This window comes from Dama dama, chromosome 20, assembly GCF_033118175.1.
Source record: "Dama dama isolate Ldn47 chromosome 20, ASM3311817v1, whole genome shotgun sequence".
Lineage (NCBI taxonomy): Eukaryota > Metazoa > Chordata > Mammalia > Artiodactyla > Cervidae > Dama > Dama dama.
Genome location: NC_083700.1, coordinates 112,490,922 through 112,513,271, shown reverse-complemented (window position 1 = coordinate 112,513,271; position 22,350 = coordinate 112,490,922). Strand labels below are relative to the sequence as shown.

At 45.4% G+C, this 22,350-nt stretch overlaps 1 protein-coding gene across 1 annotated transcript in view; it reads left to right on the top strand.

Annotated features, from left to right (window-relative positions):
• Positions 1 to 22,350, top strand: part of IQCA1 (IQ motif containing with AAA domain 1) — a 178,072-nt gene that overhangs the window by 51,158 nt on the left and 104,564 nt on the right. The window contains exon 7 of the mRNA XM_061120125.1: positions 21,483 to 21,567. Coding sequence (XP_060976108.1) covers positions 21,483 to 21,567 — 85 coding nt within the window. The remainder of the gene's footprint in view (positions 1 to 21,482; positions 21,568 to 22,350) is intronic.

Below are 22,350 nucleotides of genomic sequence, written 5' to 3'. Positions count from 1 at the left end.
AAGCCTAGTTGAAAATATATTAGAAAGTAAAGAAAGGCATGAAGTTAGTTTGGGATAATCTAAAATAAACATTTAAAATGTTAAAACACCCTATTAAAAAAAAAAAAGTAGATTAATACAGTACCTGCAGAGCACGCTTGGAAATTCTCTTTTGATGAGAGAATAGGGTGCCTGGCGGCTGGCTAGTTGAGTTGTCCCCCCATCTGAGATGCTGAAACGGTCATGGGAGACCCCGTGGCCTCCTGGGAGCCATCCTTCCCACTGGCTCTGGGCTTCCTTTGAAGACCCAGCGCTCCCAGCCCAGCCAGTCCCCTTGAGAACATTCCATCCTGGTGTTGCTGACCTGACAGTTTGGAGGCCGAGTTAGAGCAGGTCCCGTGGGTGTGCTGTGTATAATTCACACAGACGTAAAGACCCATTCGTTTGAAGTGATGCAAGATCAAGAGTGGATTTATTTTCATAATCGGATTACATTTATCTGATTGACTTTGATAAAAATCCTTTTCTTTGCTTTTTTAAATCAAAGACAAATAAAAAGCAAATATTGTCTTTTGAAACATGAAACATTGATCAATCCTCAGGATAAATTCCAACAGGGCACACAGTGACAACTAAAAAATGACTTGAAGTTACAATTAACTCCCATAATTTAAAATACTTATTCTTAGCTCATTTAGTCTATACTTGTAGTTGCCAAAACTAGGATTTCTTTCTCAAGTCCATTTTTAAATTATTTTAGAAGTCTTTTTTTCCAGTGTTAAAAGTAATACATGTTCATTGTAGAAACTTTACAAGATTGAGTTTAAGAAGAAAATCTACAATTTTAATATACAGAGATAGCTACTATAAAAATTTTTGGCAAATTGCTCTCCAGTATTTTTCTCTCATGTATAATGTATGTTTCAATTAGTTTTATGAATCCTTTTTCTAATTTTAAAAAATTTAACATCGGATTTCCTTTTGTCCTTAAAATATTTTCCAAAAGAGGTCTTCTGTGACTGTTTAACATTGTGTTGGATGGATGCATTGGCTAATGAATCTGTTTTTATCTTTTTGCCAGATTGATACAGGAACAGTGACTTCTCAGCAATCTTTTAATTAGCATTTATTTTATGATTTGGAGCAGTTGGAAAATCTTTTGGTCTTTTTATTAGTAGTATTTCTTCTGTGAACTGCCTAGTCATTCATATGCTTTTCTTTGTGATGTCTTTTTTATTAAGTGATCTCTAAGCTATAGTTGTTTATATACATTTTTGTGGTGATTGTTTAGTTGCTGAGTCATGTCCGACTCTTCTGCAATCCTGTGGACTGTAGCCTACCAGGCTCCTCTGTCCTTGTGATTTCCCAGGCAAGAATACCAGAGTGGTTGGCCATCTTATTCTCCAGGGGATCTTCCCGACCCAGGGCTGGAACCTGCGTCTTCTGCATTGCAGGCCGGTTGTCTACCACCGAGCCACGGGCGAAGTCCTGCCGTGTGTCACTGGAGGCTACCATATTGGATGACACAGTCATGGGAAGACTTGCTTTGAGATCCTCTCTTGCTATAACTGGTATTTCTCTCAGCTTGGGACCTTCCCTGAACTGCCATCTAAGTTTCACTATCCGTGGCTGAGCTTCATTTTGAAGTACCATAAAGGAGTCTTGGAGGTGACCTCATCCAGCCCCTTCATGGAGAACCTTGAAGTCTATGGAACTGTGGACTCTTGTCACTGAAGACGCACAGTCTCGCCCCCCTTTCTCCACACGGGCATCAGAGCCGCCTGAGCGGCCGGCAGCTCTGATTCTAGGCCTCTGTTTCTCTGCAAATTGTCCCATGTGGGCCATTTCTCCACACCTGCATTTTTTTCATCTTAATTTGTTGAAACGATGCCTGGCATCCAGCTCACCTTCAATCTAGAGAGAAGTAAGACCCCCGGACGGGGTGACAGCTCTAGGACTGGCCCTGTGGCATTTCTCCTGGGCTCTTAGCAGACTCCTCTTAACCCGTGTAATCTTGAGGAATCTGGAAATGGTGTACACGACATGGCCTTGTTCCATTTTTTAAGCCAATGCACCAGGAAATACACATTCTTCCTGAAGAGGTCCTGGAATGCTTTGCTAATCTTTTTTTTAATTTTGAAGATTCAGTTCAGTTCAGTTGCTCAGTCGTGTCCGACTCTTTGCGACCCCATGGACTGCAGCACGCCAGGCCTCCCTGTCCATCACCAACTCCCAGAGCTTGCTCAAACTCATGTCCTTCGAGTCAGTGATGCCATCCAACCATCTCATCCTCTGTCGTCCCCTTTGCCTCCTGCCTTCAATCTTCCCCATAATCAGGGTATTTTTCCAATGAGTAAGTTCTTTGTATCAGGTGGCCAAAGTATTGGAGTTTCAGCTTCAGCATCAGTCCTTCCAATGAATATTCAGGACTGATTCCCTTTAGGATGGACTGGTTGGATCTCCTTGCAGTCCAAGGGACTCTCAGGAGTCTTCTCCAACACCACAGTTCAAGAGCATCAATTCTTTAGCACTCAGCTTTCTTTATAGTCCAACTCTCACATCCATACGTGACTCCTGGAAAAACCATAGCTTTGACTAGGCGGGTCTTTGTTGGCAAAGTAATATCTCTGCTTTTTAACATGCTGTCTAGGTTGGTCATAGCTTTGAAGATTAAGATAGACTTTAAATGCAGTAAAATTTGCCCTTTGGGGTCAATCAGAAGTGGTGGCAAAGAGGCAGGACTCTGGGGTCTTGAAATGATTTTCATCCTCAGCAGGGTGAGCTTGGCTGGGAAATAAAATGCCTCTTCTATTTAATCTAATGATGTGAGGGCACCTGTCATGCTCTGTATCATAAACAAGTACCTTGCAAATCACATGCACGCAGCAGGAGTGGTCTTGAGAGCCAGGCTGCCTGGGTTCAGATCCCAGATCTAACACGTAATTACAGGCTGTGTGACCTTGAACCAGTTGTTTAACCTCTCTGTACCTCTTTCTCCTCATCTTAAAATGAGGGTATCAACAGTATTGACCTCACAGATAGGATAACAGAATAATATATATAAAGCCCTTAGGACAGTGTGTGGCATGTGATCCGGCTTCAGTAATTATTTTAAATGACACCATCATATCAATGACAGCGAGAACAGCCAACACTGTTATCAGAAGGCCAGCACATTCTCAGACACACAAGTTTGCAATGTGGAATAGTTGCCACAGTCAAAACACTCTGCATTTTCGTCCCTGGGTCTGGGCCTTTATATTTGCAGCCGCAAGCATCTTTTCAAAACGCTGCATTCCTGATGGCAGGAGGGACTGGCTGGTGGTGGAGGGGGGGGGGGGGTGCGGAAGGGCTGCAAGGGCTGGGGGTGGGGATAAAGCTGAGGGGATAATGACAAGGCAGGCAAACAAAAATTAGACAGGGTGGAATGCGCTTCTAGTCCCCGGGGTGGGGAGCCGGGATGTGACTTGTCTACAGGAGCGACACGTCTACAGATCACCAGGAAATATACATTCTTCCTGAAAGAGGTCCTGGCATGCTTTGCTAATTTTTTTTTTTTGTAATTTTGAAGATTAAGATAGAGTTTAAATGCAGTAAAATTTGCCCTTTTGGGTACCATTCAGCAAGTGAAGCTTTGTAATTTTAAGGCCTGTGGACCTAGACAGACTTACAGACTCCTCTCTCACTGCCCAGTAGACCTCCCCAGCCACGAGCAGAAATCTGCTGAGAATGGTGCTGGGAAGGTGTTTGGAGCAGGGCAGAACCTCAGAGTTTCCAATCTGCCTGGAAAAGTGAATGTCTCTTTCAGAAAAGACATTCGGATCTCTCCCACCCAGCTCCGTGCTGTCCCCGGCCGGGATCTCCTAGGCCCCTGGGTCTGCACCAGCTTCCATCACTGTTCACTCCTCGGGAAGCTGGGCCCTCCTTCTGGACCTGCGTCCCTGGCCACTGCTCCTCCAGGAGGGTCTCTCCAGGCACTCCCCGTGGATGCTCTTCTGGGACCCCAGGGCTGGGAACAGTTGAGTGTCTTTCCTGGAGTCCGTGACTCACGAGAGGCCATTCATATTCAGATCCGTTGGTTCCAAAAGGCTTGCTGCTCCCACGACACTGAGCTCATGTCCTCCTTATGAACCTCCCAGCAGCAGAAACCCTGTCCTGTGCGTCTGGGACTCCCCTGTCATTTCGTGGGAAGGGATGGCAGTTGCCTACGGCCGGGTTGCTCGTTGGGTACCCCCTAGAAGCCTGGAGCTTTCCATCTCCCCAGCTCCTTCTCTGCCCCAGCCTCTGAGCCTCTTTCCGCAGAGCATGGTGACGGTCTGTGTCAGTAAACGGGAGAGAGCCACAGAGGAACTGCGGGATTTGACAACGCTGGCTGACTCCAATTATTTTGCAGGTGACAAAGCAAACTCAGAGAAGTCAGGTAGCTTGGCTAAAAACTGGGGTCGCTCCTGGCAGAACTAAAGTCAGGGTGAGCAGAGGCTTTCTGAAGCTTGATCATTGTGTCAAACCCGGATTGGTCCTCAGGGGAGAGTTCAGAATTGTTCGGAGGACTTTGCAGGACATCAAAAAGAAGCCACTAGAATGTTCATGATCGATACCTTCCCGGGAATGGGACCAGAGCTCTGTCTGTTCTTTGCCTTTATATTTCAGGTTTTCTACATTGAGCATGAGTTCCTTTCAGAAACTAAAAAGAGATTTCAGGAGGATAGAGGGAAACGGATGGCCAGGGGAGGTGACTGCAGGTCATCATTTCGAATTCCTTGTGTAATTATAGTTTCAGTAAATTCTCCAAAGCAGCTGTGGTCTGTGGAAGAGATGTGAACATGTGTGGATGACTCCTCCGAGAAGGTGAAGAGCTTTTTTCCGCCATTGGCTTTGATGGAAAATATATTAGCTTGAATGGGGGATGTAAGAAGAGGTGGATGAAAAATCAAGGTCTCAGGCATTACTCACAGAGACCTTTGGGACGGGTGCACACCCGCGTGAAATCGCATATTTTGCCACCCATCGTCACAGTAAATCAGACAGAGAGCACCCAGCACTTTAGGCTTAGCCGGGCCCCAAGTCACATGGAAAGACAGGCCCTGAGGCTCCTCTGCAAGTTCAGTGGCCAGACTGCCTCTCTAAGGGCCATAGATTATTCCAGGTCACACCCCCAGCCCCCAGGTCCCCTGCACCGAACCTGTGTGTTTCCTCTGGATTGCGAGCTTTTGGGGGGATGAACAGGGCAGTGATGTCTTCCTCGGGTTTTCACTGAACCCAGCCACGTGCCTGCGATTCAGCAGATGCAGTACATGTGCGGAGCTGAGCTGCAGGTCCAGCCAAACTCTGTAATTAGCATCAGGTCAGACTACAGTGCCTCTCACACTGCAGCTCATGGTACTTCCCTGGTGGTCCAGTGGTTAAGACTCTGCACTCCCAATGCAGGGGCCATGGGTTCAAGCCCTGCTAGGGGAACTAAGATCCCACATGCCACATAGTACGGCCTGAAAAAAAGAAAAAAGAGCAAATCAGCTGAAAAGCTTGTCAGAACAGATCCCCCTTGCCCCCGAAGCTCTGATTCAGTAGGTCCTCAGTGGGAAGAGTCTGAATTTTTTATAATCACCTCCCATTCTTTTCTTGATTTATTGTTGCGTGTGCAATGAAAGCGTGTAACATCACTTATACCCTCTTAGCAAAAACGTGAAGTGTGCAGTATTGTAAACTCTAGCTCCATGCCATGTGGTAGGTCTCTAGAACTTACTCGTCTTGGCTGACAGCAGCGTTGTACCATTTGACTGATGCCTTCCTGTCTCCCCTGGCCCCTGGCAACCCCCTCTCCTCTGCTTCTGTGAGTTTGACCCTTTGGGGTTCCTCACGTGAGTCATGTGTCCTTGTGCGTCCAACTCGCTTCTTGGAGCACGGAGCCCTTGCAGTTCATGCATGTTGTCGCCTATGGCCGGATTTCCTTCTTTTTACAGACGAGTAATATTCAGTCGCGTGTATGGACCACATTTTCCTTACCCATGTATGCATCAACAGACATATTAGGTTGTTTCAATCTTGAGAATAACGCTGCATTGAACATAGATGTGTGTAAAAGAGGAAAACATTCCTCCTGCGTGTGTGTCCTTGACTCACACGCCTTGACCATGCCGCCTCTTGACTCCCGATGTGTGTGGGTTGTCCACACATCAAGCTGGTCTCTGCAGCGCCAGCTGGGGTGTCCTGTGATGCTGTGGAGTTCTGACCTCCCTAGAGAGAGCCTCAGGCCCCCCCCCACCATGTTAAGGGCTCAGCCCTGCAAAGCTGCCCACTCCAGCTTCAGCTGTCTCCCATGCTGCTGACCATTCAGCTGTAAATCTGGGTTTCCAGGACTCCTCCCTTGGCTTTGACATCTGGCTCCACTAGCTCATAGAACTCAGGGCAACACACTGACTTGTTTGTTATAAAAAGAAGTGATAAAGGATAAAAGTGGACCTCCAGATGGAAGGGACACACAGGCAAGGTGTGGGGAGAGGCAACAGCTGCCACGCCCCCCTCCGGACACCAGGCTTGCAGCCCCAGAAGCTCTCCAAACCCCCCGGCTTCGGGAAATTGTCTGGAGACGTCTTCACATAGGCATGACCGACCATAAACTCAGTTTTCATTCCTCCTGCCTGCCTAGTCAATAGAGCATGGAGCTGAAATTTCCAAGCTTCTAATCGCAGCTTGGTCTTTCTGGGGGCCAGCCTCCACTCAGGAGCCCAGCACGCATCACCTCATTCGAACAGAACACTCTCCTGTCACCCAGGAAAGTCCAAGGCATTTAGTTCCTGTGCCAGGAACTGGAGGCGGAGACCAACATACATTTTTTTTGTTAATTCACAGTGTACATATATTACTTTGAGATCCCAATTTTATTTCCTTTGGATATATACCCATATATATATATAGGCTACCCACTCCAGTATTCTTAGTCTTCCCTTGTGGCTCAGCTGGTAAAGAATCCACCTGCAATGCAGGAGACCTGGGTTCGATCCCTGGGTTGGGAAGATCCCCTGGAGAAGGGAAAGGCTACCCACTCCAGTATTCTGGCCTGGAGAATTCCATGGACTGTGTAGTCCTTGGGGTCGCAAAGAGTCGGACACAACTGAGCGACTTTCACTTTCACTTTCATATACCCAGTAGTGGGGATGCTGCATTCTATGGTAACTCTATGTTTAATTTTTTTAAGGAACCTCCATACTTTTTTCCATACTGACGGAACCAATTTACATTCCTGCCAACAGTGGACAAGGTTCCCTTTTCCCCACATGCTCGTCGTCAACACTTATCTTTCCTCTTCGGATAACAGCTGTCCTGACACATGTGAGGGGACACTTCGTTATGGCTTCGATTTACGTTTCCCTAATGATTCGTGATGTTGAGCATCTTTTTGTGTACCTATTAGCCATTTGTATGTCTTCTTGGAGAAATGTCTATTCACTTCCTTTGCCCATTTTAAACTCAGGTTATCTGGGGGTCTTCTGCTGTTGAGTTGTGGGAGTTCTTTATGTACTTTGAATATTAACCCCTTATCAGATACATGGTTTATGAATTCTTTCTCCCATCCTGTAGGTCGCCTTTCCGTTTTGTTGACAGTTTCCTCTGTGGCACCCGAGCTTTTGGTTTCATGTGCTTCGAGTTGTCTGTCTTTACTTTGTTGCCTGTGATTTTGGTGTCGAGTTTGAATTTCTAGCAAGCTCCTGGGAGATGCTGAGTCCTGGACCTGGGGTAATACTTTGAGTAACCTTGGGCTTTCCCAGTGGCTCTGCGGTAAAGAATCCACCTGCAATGCAGGAGACGTGGGTCCCATCCCTGGGAGGATCCACTGGAGAAGGGCACGGCAACCCATTCCAGTATTCTTGCCTGGAGACCCCATGGACTGAGGAACCTGACCAGCTACAGTCCACAGGGTCATGAAGAGTCGGACCCAACTGAAGCACCTTAGCAAGGCCTTGGGTTAGAGGAACCGCCAGCCTCTGCATGCCTTTCGGGGGGAGGCAAAGTGTAGGTAATCCCTGTAAGGAATGTCAGAGAATCACTGAAAAAATTAAAGCCAGTATTATCCTGGAGATATGAAAGCCCCCAAATCTCCTGGCTTTCTGCTGAAGCCACTCAAACTGGGAAAGTTGGATGGCTTGGGAGCCACTGCCTTTATAAGCACTTTATACCCTGCAAGGCTGGACAGGCTATTGTTTGGGTATAAAGTCTTTGGGTTTGACTCAGCAGACTCTTCAGTTCTGTGTTATATGGTGACAGACATCAACACACGTCTTGCTCCAGACAGGAACTGTCATGCCTTTATTTCATAAACAGGTATTTGTCACTTGATAGAATGAGGTCAGAGGAGCTTCAGAATTAACCTTGAACTCTAAAGCTTCCCTTTTCTGTAATTGCTCTGTTGCTGTCTATAAATGATTCTTTTTGAAAACAGAGCAAAGGAACCAAGTTTGGAATGTAAATGTGGACATTTTGCTAACCTACCTTCCCCTGTGTCTGCCTTTCTTAGCCTTGTGGACTCCTGAGTTGGGAAGGGGAGCGGCTCCTTTGACTGAAGAATGGTTGATGAATGAATGATGTCTGTGGTTTAAAATGACAGGTGTGTAAACAGAAATGGATGGACATCTATTTAAACAGAAAATTCTCTGCATTAGTTCCTGAAGTGATCTGTTCTTTATATTAAGTTTCCTATACAGATAAATATTTAAGACAAAAGTGAAAATAAAGCATATTAATCATTTTCTCAACAGAAGAGTAATCAAAATCTAGATAGTCGATTGTGTTATCGGTAATATATTGTCCCTTTTAATAAAATAAATGTGAGCACAGGGTAGGGCAGGGAGTTTCATGTAGGAGTTGAGCCTGAGCAACAGTGATACCTTGGGATGAAGAAGGAGGCTTCCTCCTGGAATGGTAACTGCTAATAAATAGCCCACTAATAAGTAGAAACATCAATGAATAAATCAGATTTTGTAAAGTGAAACCGAGACATCACCTCGATTTATACACTACTCTCTCCTCCTCTCCTTTGAGAGACGGTGAACCCCTCAGTTTCCCAATGAGGGCCACGGTTATTAAGTCCATGTGTAGCCAATTGCCTTTATTGAGTGTAAGTGAATTTATAGGCAGCAAGTGACACTTTCGGAGGCTTCTGTGCGGTGGCACAAGCTGCTTTCTTTAGAACGCAGGAGAAATTTATGAGCCTGCTGACATTAATGGAGGTGGTTGGAAGACTTGGGGGGGGCACCGGCCGGAAACCCCTCCATCCATATATTTTTCATACTTGATGAAACACAGATAAATCTCTGTCCTGGGCATCTGAAACGGTGGGACTGCTGAAGCTCGGTGTCAGAGCTCAGGGGGGAGATTTATCATTTTAGGAGTTCTGCTTTCTAAATCACTGCAGACTCGAGAGCTGGTCCTTTTCACGTTTGTGCAAGAATTTTTGACAATATGCATAAATCTTTAATCAGCCCCAACTTTACCAAATGTTCGGAGCCTCACGTTTGCTAACTGAAATATAGAAGGTGTGGGGTTTTTTCCTCCTCAGGCTCCTCTAAATAAAAGGATATAAAGGCAGGTAGCTCTGTCGAAGGTATTTTTACAAGAAAGCAACATTAATCATTGAGTATTCTGTAAGAAATTAACATTGCCCTTCCCCCATTAACTTTGTCACATATAAATTATAGTTTCTAGAGCTGAAAGGGACTTTAGAAGTTGTCTGATAGGCACACAATACTTACTTTTTAACAATGAATGAGCAGACCTAGCTCAACAGCATCATTTGACACAAGGAAACTCACCAGGCTCCCCAGCTCATGGAGCGATTTGCTCAAATCACACCTCTAATTGGTGACTGCAGCCCTGGTTTCTTCATTTCCAGTTAAATACCATTTTCATTATACATTTAGCTCCCACTAAACGCTTCATTATTGGGTCTACAGATTTATTTTAATGCTTTATTATGAAACCCAAACCACCCGTGTGCTTTTTGTGGCCATCAGTTCAGCTCTGCCGATGGGTCTGGGTAAAGTGTAACACGGGGCAGCCGACCCTGCAGGTTCTCTGGTTGGTCCACACTTGGCCCTGCTGGGGCAGCCGCTGAAACTCATCAGACCTTGGTTTCTCATCTGAAAAATACTAACAGCAGCAAGCCACCTCTCAGGACTGTTGGGGGGATTAAAAGAGACCATGATAGCAAGTTCTGAGCACATAGTACTTAAAACATGAAAACAGGGCTATGGAAGATTCTTTGCAGATCATTTCAACGTGATCGCTAGATCAGGTTATCCAAAAATAACATTGCATTTTTTAAAAATTATTATTCTTGGCTGCTCCAGGTCTTTGTTGCTGTGCGTGGGCTTTCTCTGGTTGGTTTCAGGGAGCGGGGGCTGCTCTCCAAAAGCAGTACTCAGGCTTCTCATTGCTGTGGCTTCTCTTGTTGCAGAGCACGGGCTCTGGAGCTCAGTAGTTGTGGCACATGGGCTTAGTTGCCCCGCAGCATGTGGAATCCTCCCAGATCGGGGATCGAACCCGTGTTCCCTGCACTGGCAGGTGTATTCTTATCCACTGGACCACCAGGGAAGCTCCAACGTTGCATCTTTAAACCAAGATCCAAGGTTGTCACATTTAAGCCCTTCGGTTTACCATAGAGAACCAGCGGCCGATGGAGAATGGAATCCGCCTGCTGGGGGCCTGGGACCTCGCCCTTTCTAGCTGGAAAGGCCATCTGACTTGAAGTGGCCTCTGCTGCTCCTGAAATCATCAGCTTTGCCCAACAAATTCCCTGTCTTGAGGCTGATATTGGTTACAGCCCTGTCTTGGGGCCAGTGTTGGTTACATGACATAAATGGCAGTGTAGTCATCTGAAAAGAGAGGAGAAAAATCATCCAACATAAAATACATGACAGGAGCTACTCAAAGGCATCGCTGGTTCCTCCCTCGCCTCCCTCCGTTTCCTGCCCTTCTCGGTATCCATGGTAACCTCATCCTGGCTCACAGCGTACCATTCCATCTCTTGTTTGGTTTACTCCAAATGTGAATCCTCACTCCAGTTGTGGAGATGTCACTGCCGCCCAGTATCCCCACTGACAGGCAGGAGTGGGGCGGAGGTACCAGGGGGAGGGGATCTCAAGCTCCACACATCCAAAAGTAAGCTGGCATCTCATCCCCTCAGACCTGCCCCCCACAGCCCCTCATCCCAGCAGATGAGAACCCACCCATCCAGTCTCCGAGCATCACCCCAACTCCTCATCCTCTCTCAGCCCAGCACACAGTCGGCTGGAAAACCCCATTAGCTTCAAACTGTGCTCCAAGCCCACTGACCCTCAGGACTCCCCCGGGGCTCAGACAGTAAACCACCTGCCTGCAATGTAGGAGACTTGGGTTCGATCCCTGGTTTGGAAAGATCCCGTGGAGAAGGGAACAGCACCCCACTCCAGTATCCTTGCCTGGAGAATCCTTTGGACAGAGGAGCCTGGTGGGCTCCAGTCCATGGGGTTGCAGTGAGTTGGACACAACTGAGCGACTATCACTGCTTCTGCTCATACACCGACCCCCCAGGCCTCTGACTTCGCTGCCGCCTGGCCTGCAGGCAGCAGCTTCTGAACCATCCTCCCCACAACCACCCTGGCTCCCCAGGTCTGTTTCCAGGTTGATGACAGCGTGTTCACGACATATGGCTGAGTCCATGACGGTCTCACTCAGAGTTACAAGCCTACTTTCTGACTGAAAAGCACCCCCGTTGCTGCTCCCAGGATCTCTGTGGGTAGGAGTCTGGGCTCAGCTGCGTCCTCTGCTCGGGGTCTCACAAGGCTGCAACGGGGTCTCATCTGCACCCATGCCCTCTGGGCTGTGGGCAGCGTTCGGTGTCCCTGGGCTTCCGGACCGCGGGCCTCCGTCCCTTGCTGTGAGCTGGAGGTGTCGTCACGCTCGTGTGTAGTACTGGCTCCAAGCTGGAGTCCCAGCCCCACTCACGAGGAAGGAGGTGCACAAAGGCATGGCCCCAGAGAGCAGGGATCATCCTGTAAAAACCTAAAGCGGGCCATGCCCCTGCCTCCTAAAGTGGCTCCCTTTCCTCTCCAGGAGGGCGAGTGTCCTGTGGCCACCGACCAAGGCCTGGCTCTTCTCAGGGCATCCCAGGGACACCTTCTCAGAGCACCGCCGTGGCCCGGCCTCAGCGGCCTCCTCCACAAGGCGTCTAGCACCTGGGAGATGTGCCTCTATAGTTTCTGCTCCCAGAACTCACCACCGTGCAGCTTTTGTTGTCTCTGCTCATGAGATCCGGGAGAAGGGAGACTAGAGGCTTCCACTTATGTTACTGACTCCGTGTGCCATAGGATGAAGAAGCATATGCTGTGATTGTTTTCCTGGTTCGTAGCCAGCTTGTTTGGGTTCTGCCTTTCCTCTCTGACTCCCTTGTTATTTCAGAGAGGACTTTTAGGTTTCCAAGTCGTTCAAAATTAGACATAAGTGTTTATTCCCAGGAATATAAATAGATCCGTGGTAGGAAAATGCAATATTATATACATCAGGAAAAGCATTATAATCATTTCAGGTCATGCAGAAAAACTATCTGATGAGATGGAATGCCCACTTCTTATTTTAAAAATTCTAAAACAAAGAGAAGGGTTAATTCTTAGCATAATAAAAATGTAAGCTGAATAAAAAACAAGGATTTGTTTAATCTTTTGTTTACTGCTTTTTCCCTGTGCCCAGAACAGCGTCTGGCACATAGTTCTAAACGAGTGCGTGAATGAACGAAGCAGCAAGTATTTTTTAAAACAAAAGAGAGCTATGCACCGAATGAGGAAACACTGTAGGTTGTCCCACAAGAGAAAGGAAAATACAGATGATTTCGTCCCCTAATAATTAGTGCCTGCTTGCTCAGTTGCTCAGTCATGTCCAACTCTTTGGGACCCCGTGGACTGTAGCCTGCCAGGCTCCTCTGTCCATGGAATTTTCCAGGCAAGAGTACGGAAATGGGTTGGTTGCCATTTCCTACTCCGGGCCTAATAATTAGTGCCATAGTATAAATTTTTGTCAATATAGTGACATCAAAAGGAAAGAAGAATATTTTTTAAGAAAGTAGAAAAACTTATTTTTTAAAAAATTAGTGATAGACTGTGAAATAGAGAGATATGAAAGTTTAAGAAGTTTAAGACATCTACAAATGTTGAAGAAATTTTGAAAGATTTGAATAAATGGTGAGACGTGCCATGTTTCTGCTTAAATGGAAGGATGACACGACTGCTCTGGGTAATTTATAGACAGGACACAATTTCAATTAAAATCCCAACAGGATTATGTATTGAACTTGAAAACATAATTATTAAAGTCATTAGGATTAAAATCAGGAAATAAGAACAATAAGGAAGGACAAATGGCACTGTGTTTTCGAGAATATTATAAAGAAAAATAAGGTAAATGCATTACACTAATATAAAAGTACAAGCATAAATCAGTGAAATAAAGAAGAGAGCCCCAGAACTGACAAACCTAGATGGAAATAAATAGCATATGATAAATTAAGTTTAAAAAGTAACAGGAATGGGAAAAATACACTCGCAATAACCAGATTGCCTTAATTGCTAAAGCCAACAAGCAGTAGAAAACAGAGGATTTAACTTCCCTGGAGAAAGGTCACAATTTTCCAACTATAGAAACAAAAATTTTTTCCACTGTTAAAATTACAGTGTCTATATAATAACCGAACCCTAAAATACGACAGAAAGGAAGCCAACCAAAAATAAAATTTATTTTTTATTATAAATTGTTTTACTTTATAGTTTTATTTCATTATAAACATGATTCCTATTTGCCGTAACAAGTAAAATAATACTGCAGTATACACAGGAAAAAAATCAGTGGTCTCCTCCCTCCAGCCCCTCCCTCTTAGCTAATCCAGATGAACAGTGCTTGCCTTCCCCTGCACCTGCAAACATAAACACACACTTGTTTGACGCTCTCCTGTCCGCATTGAATCGGTGATGCCATCAAACCATCACCAACTCAGTGGACATGAACTTGGACAAACTCCAGGAGATAGTGAGGGGCAGGCAGGCCTGCCTGGCCTGCTGCAATCCATGGGTCGCAAAGAGTCAGAACAGGACTTAGCGACTGAACAAGTCCTGTCCCCTTTTATTTTGATAACCCGGATGGATCCCCAGCCCAGTTTTCCCCTTTCATATTCTGTCTTTAGCATCCCCTCTGTTCACTTCCCTGGTGGCTTAGTGGTAAAGACCCCACCTGCCAATGCAGAAGACTTGGGTTCGATCACTGGGTCAGAAAGATCCCCTGAGGGGGGGAAATGCCAACCCATTCCAGTATTCTTGCCTGGAAAATTCCACCGACAGGGAAGCCTGGGCTACAGTCCATGGGGTTGCAAAAAGTCAGACACAATTTAGTGACTGAACAACAACACCTGTTCACACAGAGTCAAGTCATCTTCATGAGAACTGAATGTGTTCATCCACCTAAATATTTATTCAGTGCTGGTGGTGAAAAGCTAAAGCAGAGCAGGTGAAGTTTAGTCCCATGCTGGATTCCACACTGGGGCTTAACCACAGTTATATAACCATTCCCTGCAATCTGATTATTTGCAGTTTCTTATTACATAATGTTTTTGTTTTTTACAGCTTTTGCTAGTACAAAAATGCATCACAAAGCTTTAATATCTCTGCTTTTATTTCAGTAGGGATTCCCAATAGTGGAATTATTGGGTTAAATGTGTACCTATGAAAGGTCCATGCATGTGAAAATGCATGTCTGAATGCTCAGTCATGTCCGACTCTTTGTGACCCCATGGACTGTAGCCTACCAGGCTTCTCTGTCCATAGAATTCTCCAGGCAAGAATACTGGAGTGGATTGCCATTCCCTTCTCCAGAGTATCTTCCTTACCCAGGGATTGAACCCAGGTCTTTTGCATTACAGACAATTCTTTACCATCTGGGCCACCGGGGAAGCCCACGTGTGATAGGTTTATAATGTAAACTTGATAGCTGAAGACTTAAGCAATCCATTGTCTAAGGATGTTTGACAAAGCCAGTAAGTGACTGTGAGTAGTGGGGGATCCTGGGCATCGGCAGAAGCCCAAGGTTGGAATCTTGGCTCTTCCCAGAAGGAAGGAATTGTTTGCCTTTGGAAGAGTCATATAAACTCTCCCATTTTCCAGTTTCCTCCTTTGCAAAATGGGGAGAGAAGGGCTCATCTCACAGAATTTCTTTAAGGATGAAATGAGAAACAATTTGTGAACAGCGTCTGTGGAAATGCTGTGTAACCGGCATGAAACAAATGCACAGGCGATGATCATTTCTACTTAATAAGTGAGTCCAAGAGGTAAGGAGTGCGTGCGTGCTCAGCTGCTCAGTCCTGTCCAACTCTTCACAGCCCCACGAACTGTAGCCCTCCAGGATCCTCTGTCCATGGGATTCTCCAGGCAAGAATACTAGTGTGGGTTGCCATACCCTCCACCAGGGGATCTTCCTGACCCAGGGATCGAGCCCGGGTCTCCTGCATTGCAGGCAGATTCTTTACCACTCAGCCACCAAGGAGATAGCTACAAAATGCAACCAGCATGTAGCCAGGTGTCAATCAACGTCAGTAACAGCTAAAGAAATGCAAATGCAAATTCAAGTTGGGCTTCCATTTTTACACCCAAATTGGTCTAAACCGAGGCATCCGAGGAAGAGGAATGCTAATGCATTGGTGAGACAGGTGAAACAGACTACAGGGGGCTCAGAACTGCTTGGCCCGTTTGTGTTTTAATTCTGCTCTTTCCAGGATGGCACTGGGGCTTTTCTCTGTGGTCTTCCATCATCGGCACCCCCACCCCACCCTGGAATAATTGTCTGGGGCGGGGGGTTGTAGTTACACCAAATTTTATGTTCTCCTGTTTAAAATAATGAGCCAACAGCATCCTGTGCAGAGCATCTGACTTCCGAGAAGAGGTCGCTGCTGCTCGGAGATGCCTGTGAGGTGTGAACGAGGTCACCTGAATTGCCGTGAGTTCTGATGCTCAGCCATTCCAGATGGGCCAGGCTGGCTCCTCTCCGTCTGAGTGCAAGAGGGTTCCTCTGCCCCATTCCTGGCTTCTGCCTCCAGACTATGAAGCCATTTTTCAGGCACAGTAAGGAAACGGCAGGGCTTCCCAGGTGGCTCAGCAATAAAGAATCCACCTGCCAAGCAGGAGCCGCAGGTTCGATCCCTGAGTTGGGAAGGTCCCCTGGAGAAGGAAATGGCAACCCGCTCCAGTGTTCCTGCCTGAGAAATGCCATGGACAGAGGAAGCCGGCAGAGTACGGCAGAAAGAGTTGGACACGACCTAGTGACTAAACAACAACAAAGGAAATGGCAGCAAGATGGTCTGCGTTATGCAAATGCCAGACAGACACCACTTGTACAAAGTAAAATGGGGGCTACCTCCCACCTCCCTGCGTAACATGAGGAGGGGGCAGGTCTGTTGGCCACTGGCCTTGGGCACAGTGGGGACCCGCTTCCACGATGCCTCAGGCAAGGGCTGTTCTCTGAGGCTCTGAGATGTGCGGGACAAATGTCATATCTTCAGGGCCAAAGACATACTGAAAACCCCGTCATGGACCAAGGGTTTGGATTGGGGTTTGGGGAGAAAATTAAGTGAGAACAGCATGGGATCAAATGATGGATGGCTGTGGTTTCAGAGTCATTGGTTTACACGTGTGAACCTTGCCTGAAGCCCATTTAGGGAGGAGATGGTGCAGGTCCCACTCAAGAGCCTAGGACTCAGAAGCCATTATCCTAGGTAATTTTGACTATGCAACATGGAGGTGATGCTTTCCGAGTCAAGAACTAAGGTTGGTAGCAATTGAAGCTGGAAGAAATGTCAGATTACTGGAGCTTTCCAATGCTGGAGCAGCTGGCGGGCATCATCATTTAGAAGGCTAATTCTCTGGCGAGGCGGGGGCCTGGCTGGCTTCTCAGCTTCTTTCGTTCGTAATTTTTCAGGGGTGATCTGGGTTTCATGCTGGGGAGGTATCATTTGATTTTGAGAAATATCCTTCTCTAGTTTGTTGACAAATCTCAAGTTTGATAAATATATTTCATATTCAGAGTTCCTATTCAAATTTTCCTATTTTTAATTTTATTTTGCTTTATTTATTTCATTTTTTAACTGACAAAGCAGAGGACTTTATTGGGAAGGGGCACCCAGGTGGAGAGCAAGAGGGTAAGGCAATCCAGGAGAACTGCTCTTCCCAGGTACTTTTTAGGGAGTGGGTTTAACGAATACCCGAAAGTGTATGTTTTGGAAATTATACTTAATTTAATACAAATTAAATGTAGTTCCAGAAAATTGAGTTGTTGCTTTAATTAATCCCCATGGGGCTTCCCTGGTGGCACTAGTGATAAAGAATCTGCCTGCTAATGCAGGAGACTGCAGGTTTGATCCTTGGGTGGGGAAGATCCCCTGAAGGAGGAAATGGCAACCCACTCCAGTGCTCTTGCCTGGAAAAGTCCATGGACAGAGAAGCCTGGGCGGCTGCAGTCCATGGAGTCACGCAGTCGGACATGACTAAGTGACTTAAGAACTGCCCCCCACCGTAATCCCCATGAGATGTGCCAGCATTTGCTCAGAGGTGATGAAATGCTAAGAGCTCACAAATAGCTGATGAGTCCTGTCTTATCAAGTTCCGCCTCCATTTCTCAGACTTTGTGTTTTTGGATGATTCTCACCTCTTGTTTCTCCTGTTCTGTCGATCTGAGTGAAGTGTCTGTAGTTCAGGTTATTTTTCATGCAGCCGTGTGATGAGTTCCATTTTCTGCATCACTTGGTCCGTCTGGCAGTTGGGATGCCCATTTGCAGAACCTGCTTCGGCCTTGCCTGTTGCAGCAATTTGAGAGCAAATGGAAATTGGTTGGTGGGGGTGGGAGGGGTGTGGAGTGGGGAGGTGGCAGGCAGTGGTACAGCGGTGGCGGATTCTAGCACACACTGCACAGCAACTTTGAAAATCAGCAAAATGATGAAAGTTGAAGATAAATGTCTGTGAAATTAAGATTTAAACTATAATTGAGGGAAAGCTGTGATATAAATAGCCACCACTTACCAAATCAGTATCTTTACCACATAATAATTTTGCAGATGGTGACTGCAGTTTTGAAATCAGGAGAAGATTGCTTCTTGGCAGGAAAGCTATGACAAACCTAGATATTGTGTTGAAAAGCAAAGACATCACTTTGCCAACAAAGTTCCATATAGTCAAGGCTGTGGTCTTTCCACCAGTCACATGCAGTTGTGAGAGCTGGACTGTAAAGAAGACAGAACACCAAAGAATTGATGCCTTCGAACTGTGTTGCTGGAGAAGACTCCTGAGGGTCCCTTGGATAGCAGAGACATCAAACCAGTCCATCCTAAAGGAAATCAACCTTGAATACTCACTGGAAGGACTGATGCTGAAGCTGAAGCTCCAATACTTTGGCCACCTGATGTGAAGAGCCAACTCATTGGAAAAGACCCTGATGCTGGGAAAGATTGAAGGCAGAAGGAGGAGAGGGTGTCAGAGGATGAGATGGCTGGATGGCGTCACTGATGCAATGGACATGAACTTGGGCAAACTCTGGGAGATGGTGAGGGACACGGAGGCCTGGCGCACTACAGTCCGTGGGGTTGCAAAGAGTCGGACACGACTGAGTGACTGAACTGAACTGAACATAGTGGGTGATCACCCACCATCCCCAAGGGTGATGCGTTTGTCCACAAACCTCCCCACCAGCCGCACGCTGCACTGTGTCCAGTTCCTTTCAAAGCTACGCTGGGGAGCTGAGTCAGATGCCAACTGAGTGAGCCCCCAGGAAAGGTTCAGGAGACCTGAGAGGTTTTATGTAGACAGGGATGAAGCTGTCCTAAGATGTTTGGGGAGCAATCTGTAGAAGGGATAGGGGCCAAAGCACTGGGGCGGAGGCAGTTGGTGAGGGAGCTGCTGGGTGTTGACCTTGACCCAAGGCAGTGGCCCCAGTTTGTCTAGATCCTCGCTGGTATGCACCTTCCTTTTTAAAAAGTTCATTTAACAATATCCTTGAGGACACAGTAGAAAATAATTGCGGGGCTTACCCTTGAATACGTAGCTTTTCAATATTGTACATGAGGGACCTGGAGTTGAGTGACTGCCTTCTGCTGCACCCCAAACTGTGAAGGCCATTCAAAGTGGGTGCCTGCCACCTGTCCAGTTTCAGACTGAGTGAGCCCTTTCGATGGAACCTTATTTTTCACTGAAAAGATGACTGACACTCTGGCTGTTAAGACTCAGGTTTGCAGGAGATACTTTCTCCAAAAAGACCCAAGTAAGCCTGAAGGAAAACAAATGAGGGTATTTGTTGCTAATAATAAAATCCAAGCTTTCTAGCAAAGATGACAAGTTTGGAAATCTTGTAGTCATCTCTGTGAGTCTGAGAGCTTCCCATTGCTTAGCTTTAGAGTCTGAGATTGTTGGAGTTGTTGTTGTTCAGTCATTCAGTTGTGTCTGATTCTTTGTGACCCCATGGACTGCAGCAAGCCAGACTTCCCTGTTCTACACTATCTCTAGGAGTTTGCTCAAACTCATGTCCATTGAGCCGGTGATGCCATCCAACCGTCTCATCCTCTGCTGCCTCCTTCTCCTCCAGCCTTCACTCTTTCCCAGTATCAGGGTTTTTCCCAATGAATCAGGTCTTCATATCAGGTGGCCAAAGTATTGGAGCTTCAGCATCAGTCCTTCCAATGATTATTCAGGGTTGATTTCCTTTAGGATTTACTGGTTTGATCTCCTTGTGGTCGCAGGGACTCTCAAGAGTCTTCTCCAACACCACATTTCAAAAACATCAATTCTTCGGCACTCAGCCTTCTTCATGGTCCAGCTCGCACATCCATACACGACTACTGGAAAAACCATAGCTTTGACTAGACGGACCTTTGTCAGCAGAGTGACATCTCTGCTTTTTCATATGCCATCTAGGAGTTATTGATGACTGTGATTTTTGATACCACGCAATGTATATCAGCTTTGGGAAGATTTGCATAAGTCAGTGGACCATTAGTTTTGTAATGATCAAGACCTGATGTTACAGAATCATGTCTGAGTGAAAGATCTGTTCAGGGCACAAGACACATGACTTTTAATGTAGCAGGGAAGGCAAAGTTCTTGATAAGGTTTCAGATTCTGCATCACCACCAGCCTTTAGGAAGGCTGTGGTGTGGAATCAAAGCCAAATATTCACAGCTGTCTAAAAGGCTATTAAAACTTTCCTCTCTTTTCTAATTATACATCCGCGTGAGGCCAGATTTTCTTTCCATACTTCAACCAAAACAACATATTGCAGCAGATTGAATACAGAAGCATATAGAAGCACCCTGCTAAGTTCCACTGAGCCAGAACACTTGCACTCCTGTAATTTTTTTCTTCTGGGAAATATATTCTTCATTAAAAATGTTACTTATGTGAACACCTAATGGGTTTATTATTGTTGTTTGTGATGAAAATGCATATTATAGAAAGTTTGCGGTTTTGATACCTAATACAGTAACTATCACCAGCTAGAACTCACATAAACAAAAGCTTTAGGGATCATCAAAAATTATCAAGCGTGTCAAGAGTGGGACTTCCCAGGACGTCCAGTGGTTAAGACTCTGCCTTCCAATGCAGGAGGTGCAAATTTGATCCCTGGTCAGGGAACTAAGATCCCACCTGATGCAGGGTGTAGCCAAGAATTTTAAAAACAAATAAATAGAACTTGTTTTTTTAAAAAATAGTGTCAAGAGCAACTAAGGCCAAAAGCTTGAGAACATAGAGTCATCTTGAGCATGGGCATCTCTTCTAACTCTTAGATTCTGGATTAATGGAACTAACTTGATAAAGTTTTTCTTTCTCTATATGTAATAAATATAACACTCATGTCCAGGTAGTTTCTCTTGGAAAAATTAACTTTGTATCCCTTCTGAAATTTCTCAACATTGAATTTCAAACTCTGCTTTTTAAAACATAGAAACTATATGGTTACAGAAAACCATGACTATTCCTATCTCTTAACATGTTGGGCTTAGACTCACTGAAATCTAGAGCATGCATGCCTATTTCATGCACTAGTACCAAGTCTGTAATTTGAACAACACCATGTTTCTGTTTTATTTCAAAATCCTGTGTTTATCCTACATTTTAAACAGGAAGAAATATTTTGTGCTTCTGTCGTCATTCTTAACACAAGCATGGAGTATTGCAATAATTTTTTTTAAAAAAAGAGGCAGAAAAGTACAGTCTGCTTTAAGGAGAGAGGTCTGACTCAGAGTAACTATTGCTTTGAGGAGAGAAACCTGCTTCTGAATGTCACCGGGTCCTTCTGCTCCTTAGAGACTGCATGTCCGGCCAGCAACTGGCAGGGAGCCCCGTCCTAATAACCATCACTCATTTCAGTGAGCTTGAGCAGAGCCAGCTCGTCAGGAATGTAGCAGAGAGGGCTGCGCTCCTGGATGTTTATTCTGCCTTTTTTTTCCTCCTCAGGAACTTAACAGGCACTTTTCCTGACTACCCTAATGAAGAAGAAGGAGGTTCCGCTATTATTTTTTCCAACAAGACCCCACAACAGGTACAGATATGCTTGAGAAATAAAGTGTAGCTATATCATAATTGCAATCCGTTAAACCTTAGAGTTAATGAGTTTGCAGGGTTATTAGGTCTTGGCTATTTCCCTACAGACGTTTACACAGAAATACTTTTGGTGTTCATCACTTAATGTACTTTCAAACTTTTTTTAATGAAATTCATGCTTTCTCCTGTCTTTGAAGGCTATGTGGCAACACGTGATTCTCATCTTCTTAGTAAGTGATGACCGTAGGACCTGAACACCTTGGTAGAAAAGAAGGCAAAAAATATTAACTTATAAAAAAATAGTAATATTTTAAAACTGTCTGGAAAGAAACTTAAATATAAAGTAATGTTACTCTATCTCCTTTCACCTATCAGACTGCTAAAATTTTTAGATTGTGATAATAATTGGAGTGGGTAAACATGTGGGGAAAAGTCACTCCTGAACATTGTAGCTGGATACATAAATTAACACGACATTTTTTGAGGGCCATGGAATGAGTAAATATCAAAATGTTTATTAAATATACCCTTTGACCCATAAATGCTATTTAAGGAATTTATACTAAGGAAATAAGAAGACAAGTTGCCATAGGGAACTTGCCATAGGGGAACAGCAAACTTTTTTCATTAGCAGATAAATAGTAAGTAACTCTGCCGTTATAAGCTGAACGCACAGACAATATGTAAATGAATAGGAATGGCTGTGTTCCAATAAAACTTTACTCACAAACATGGGCAACAGGCCACATCTGGCCCATGTGATACTGTTTGCTGATTCTTG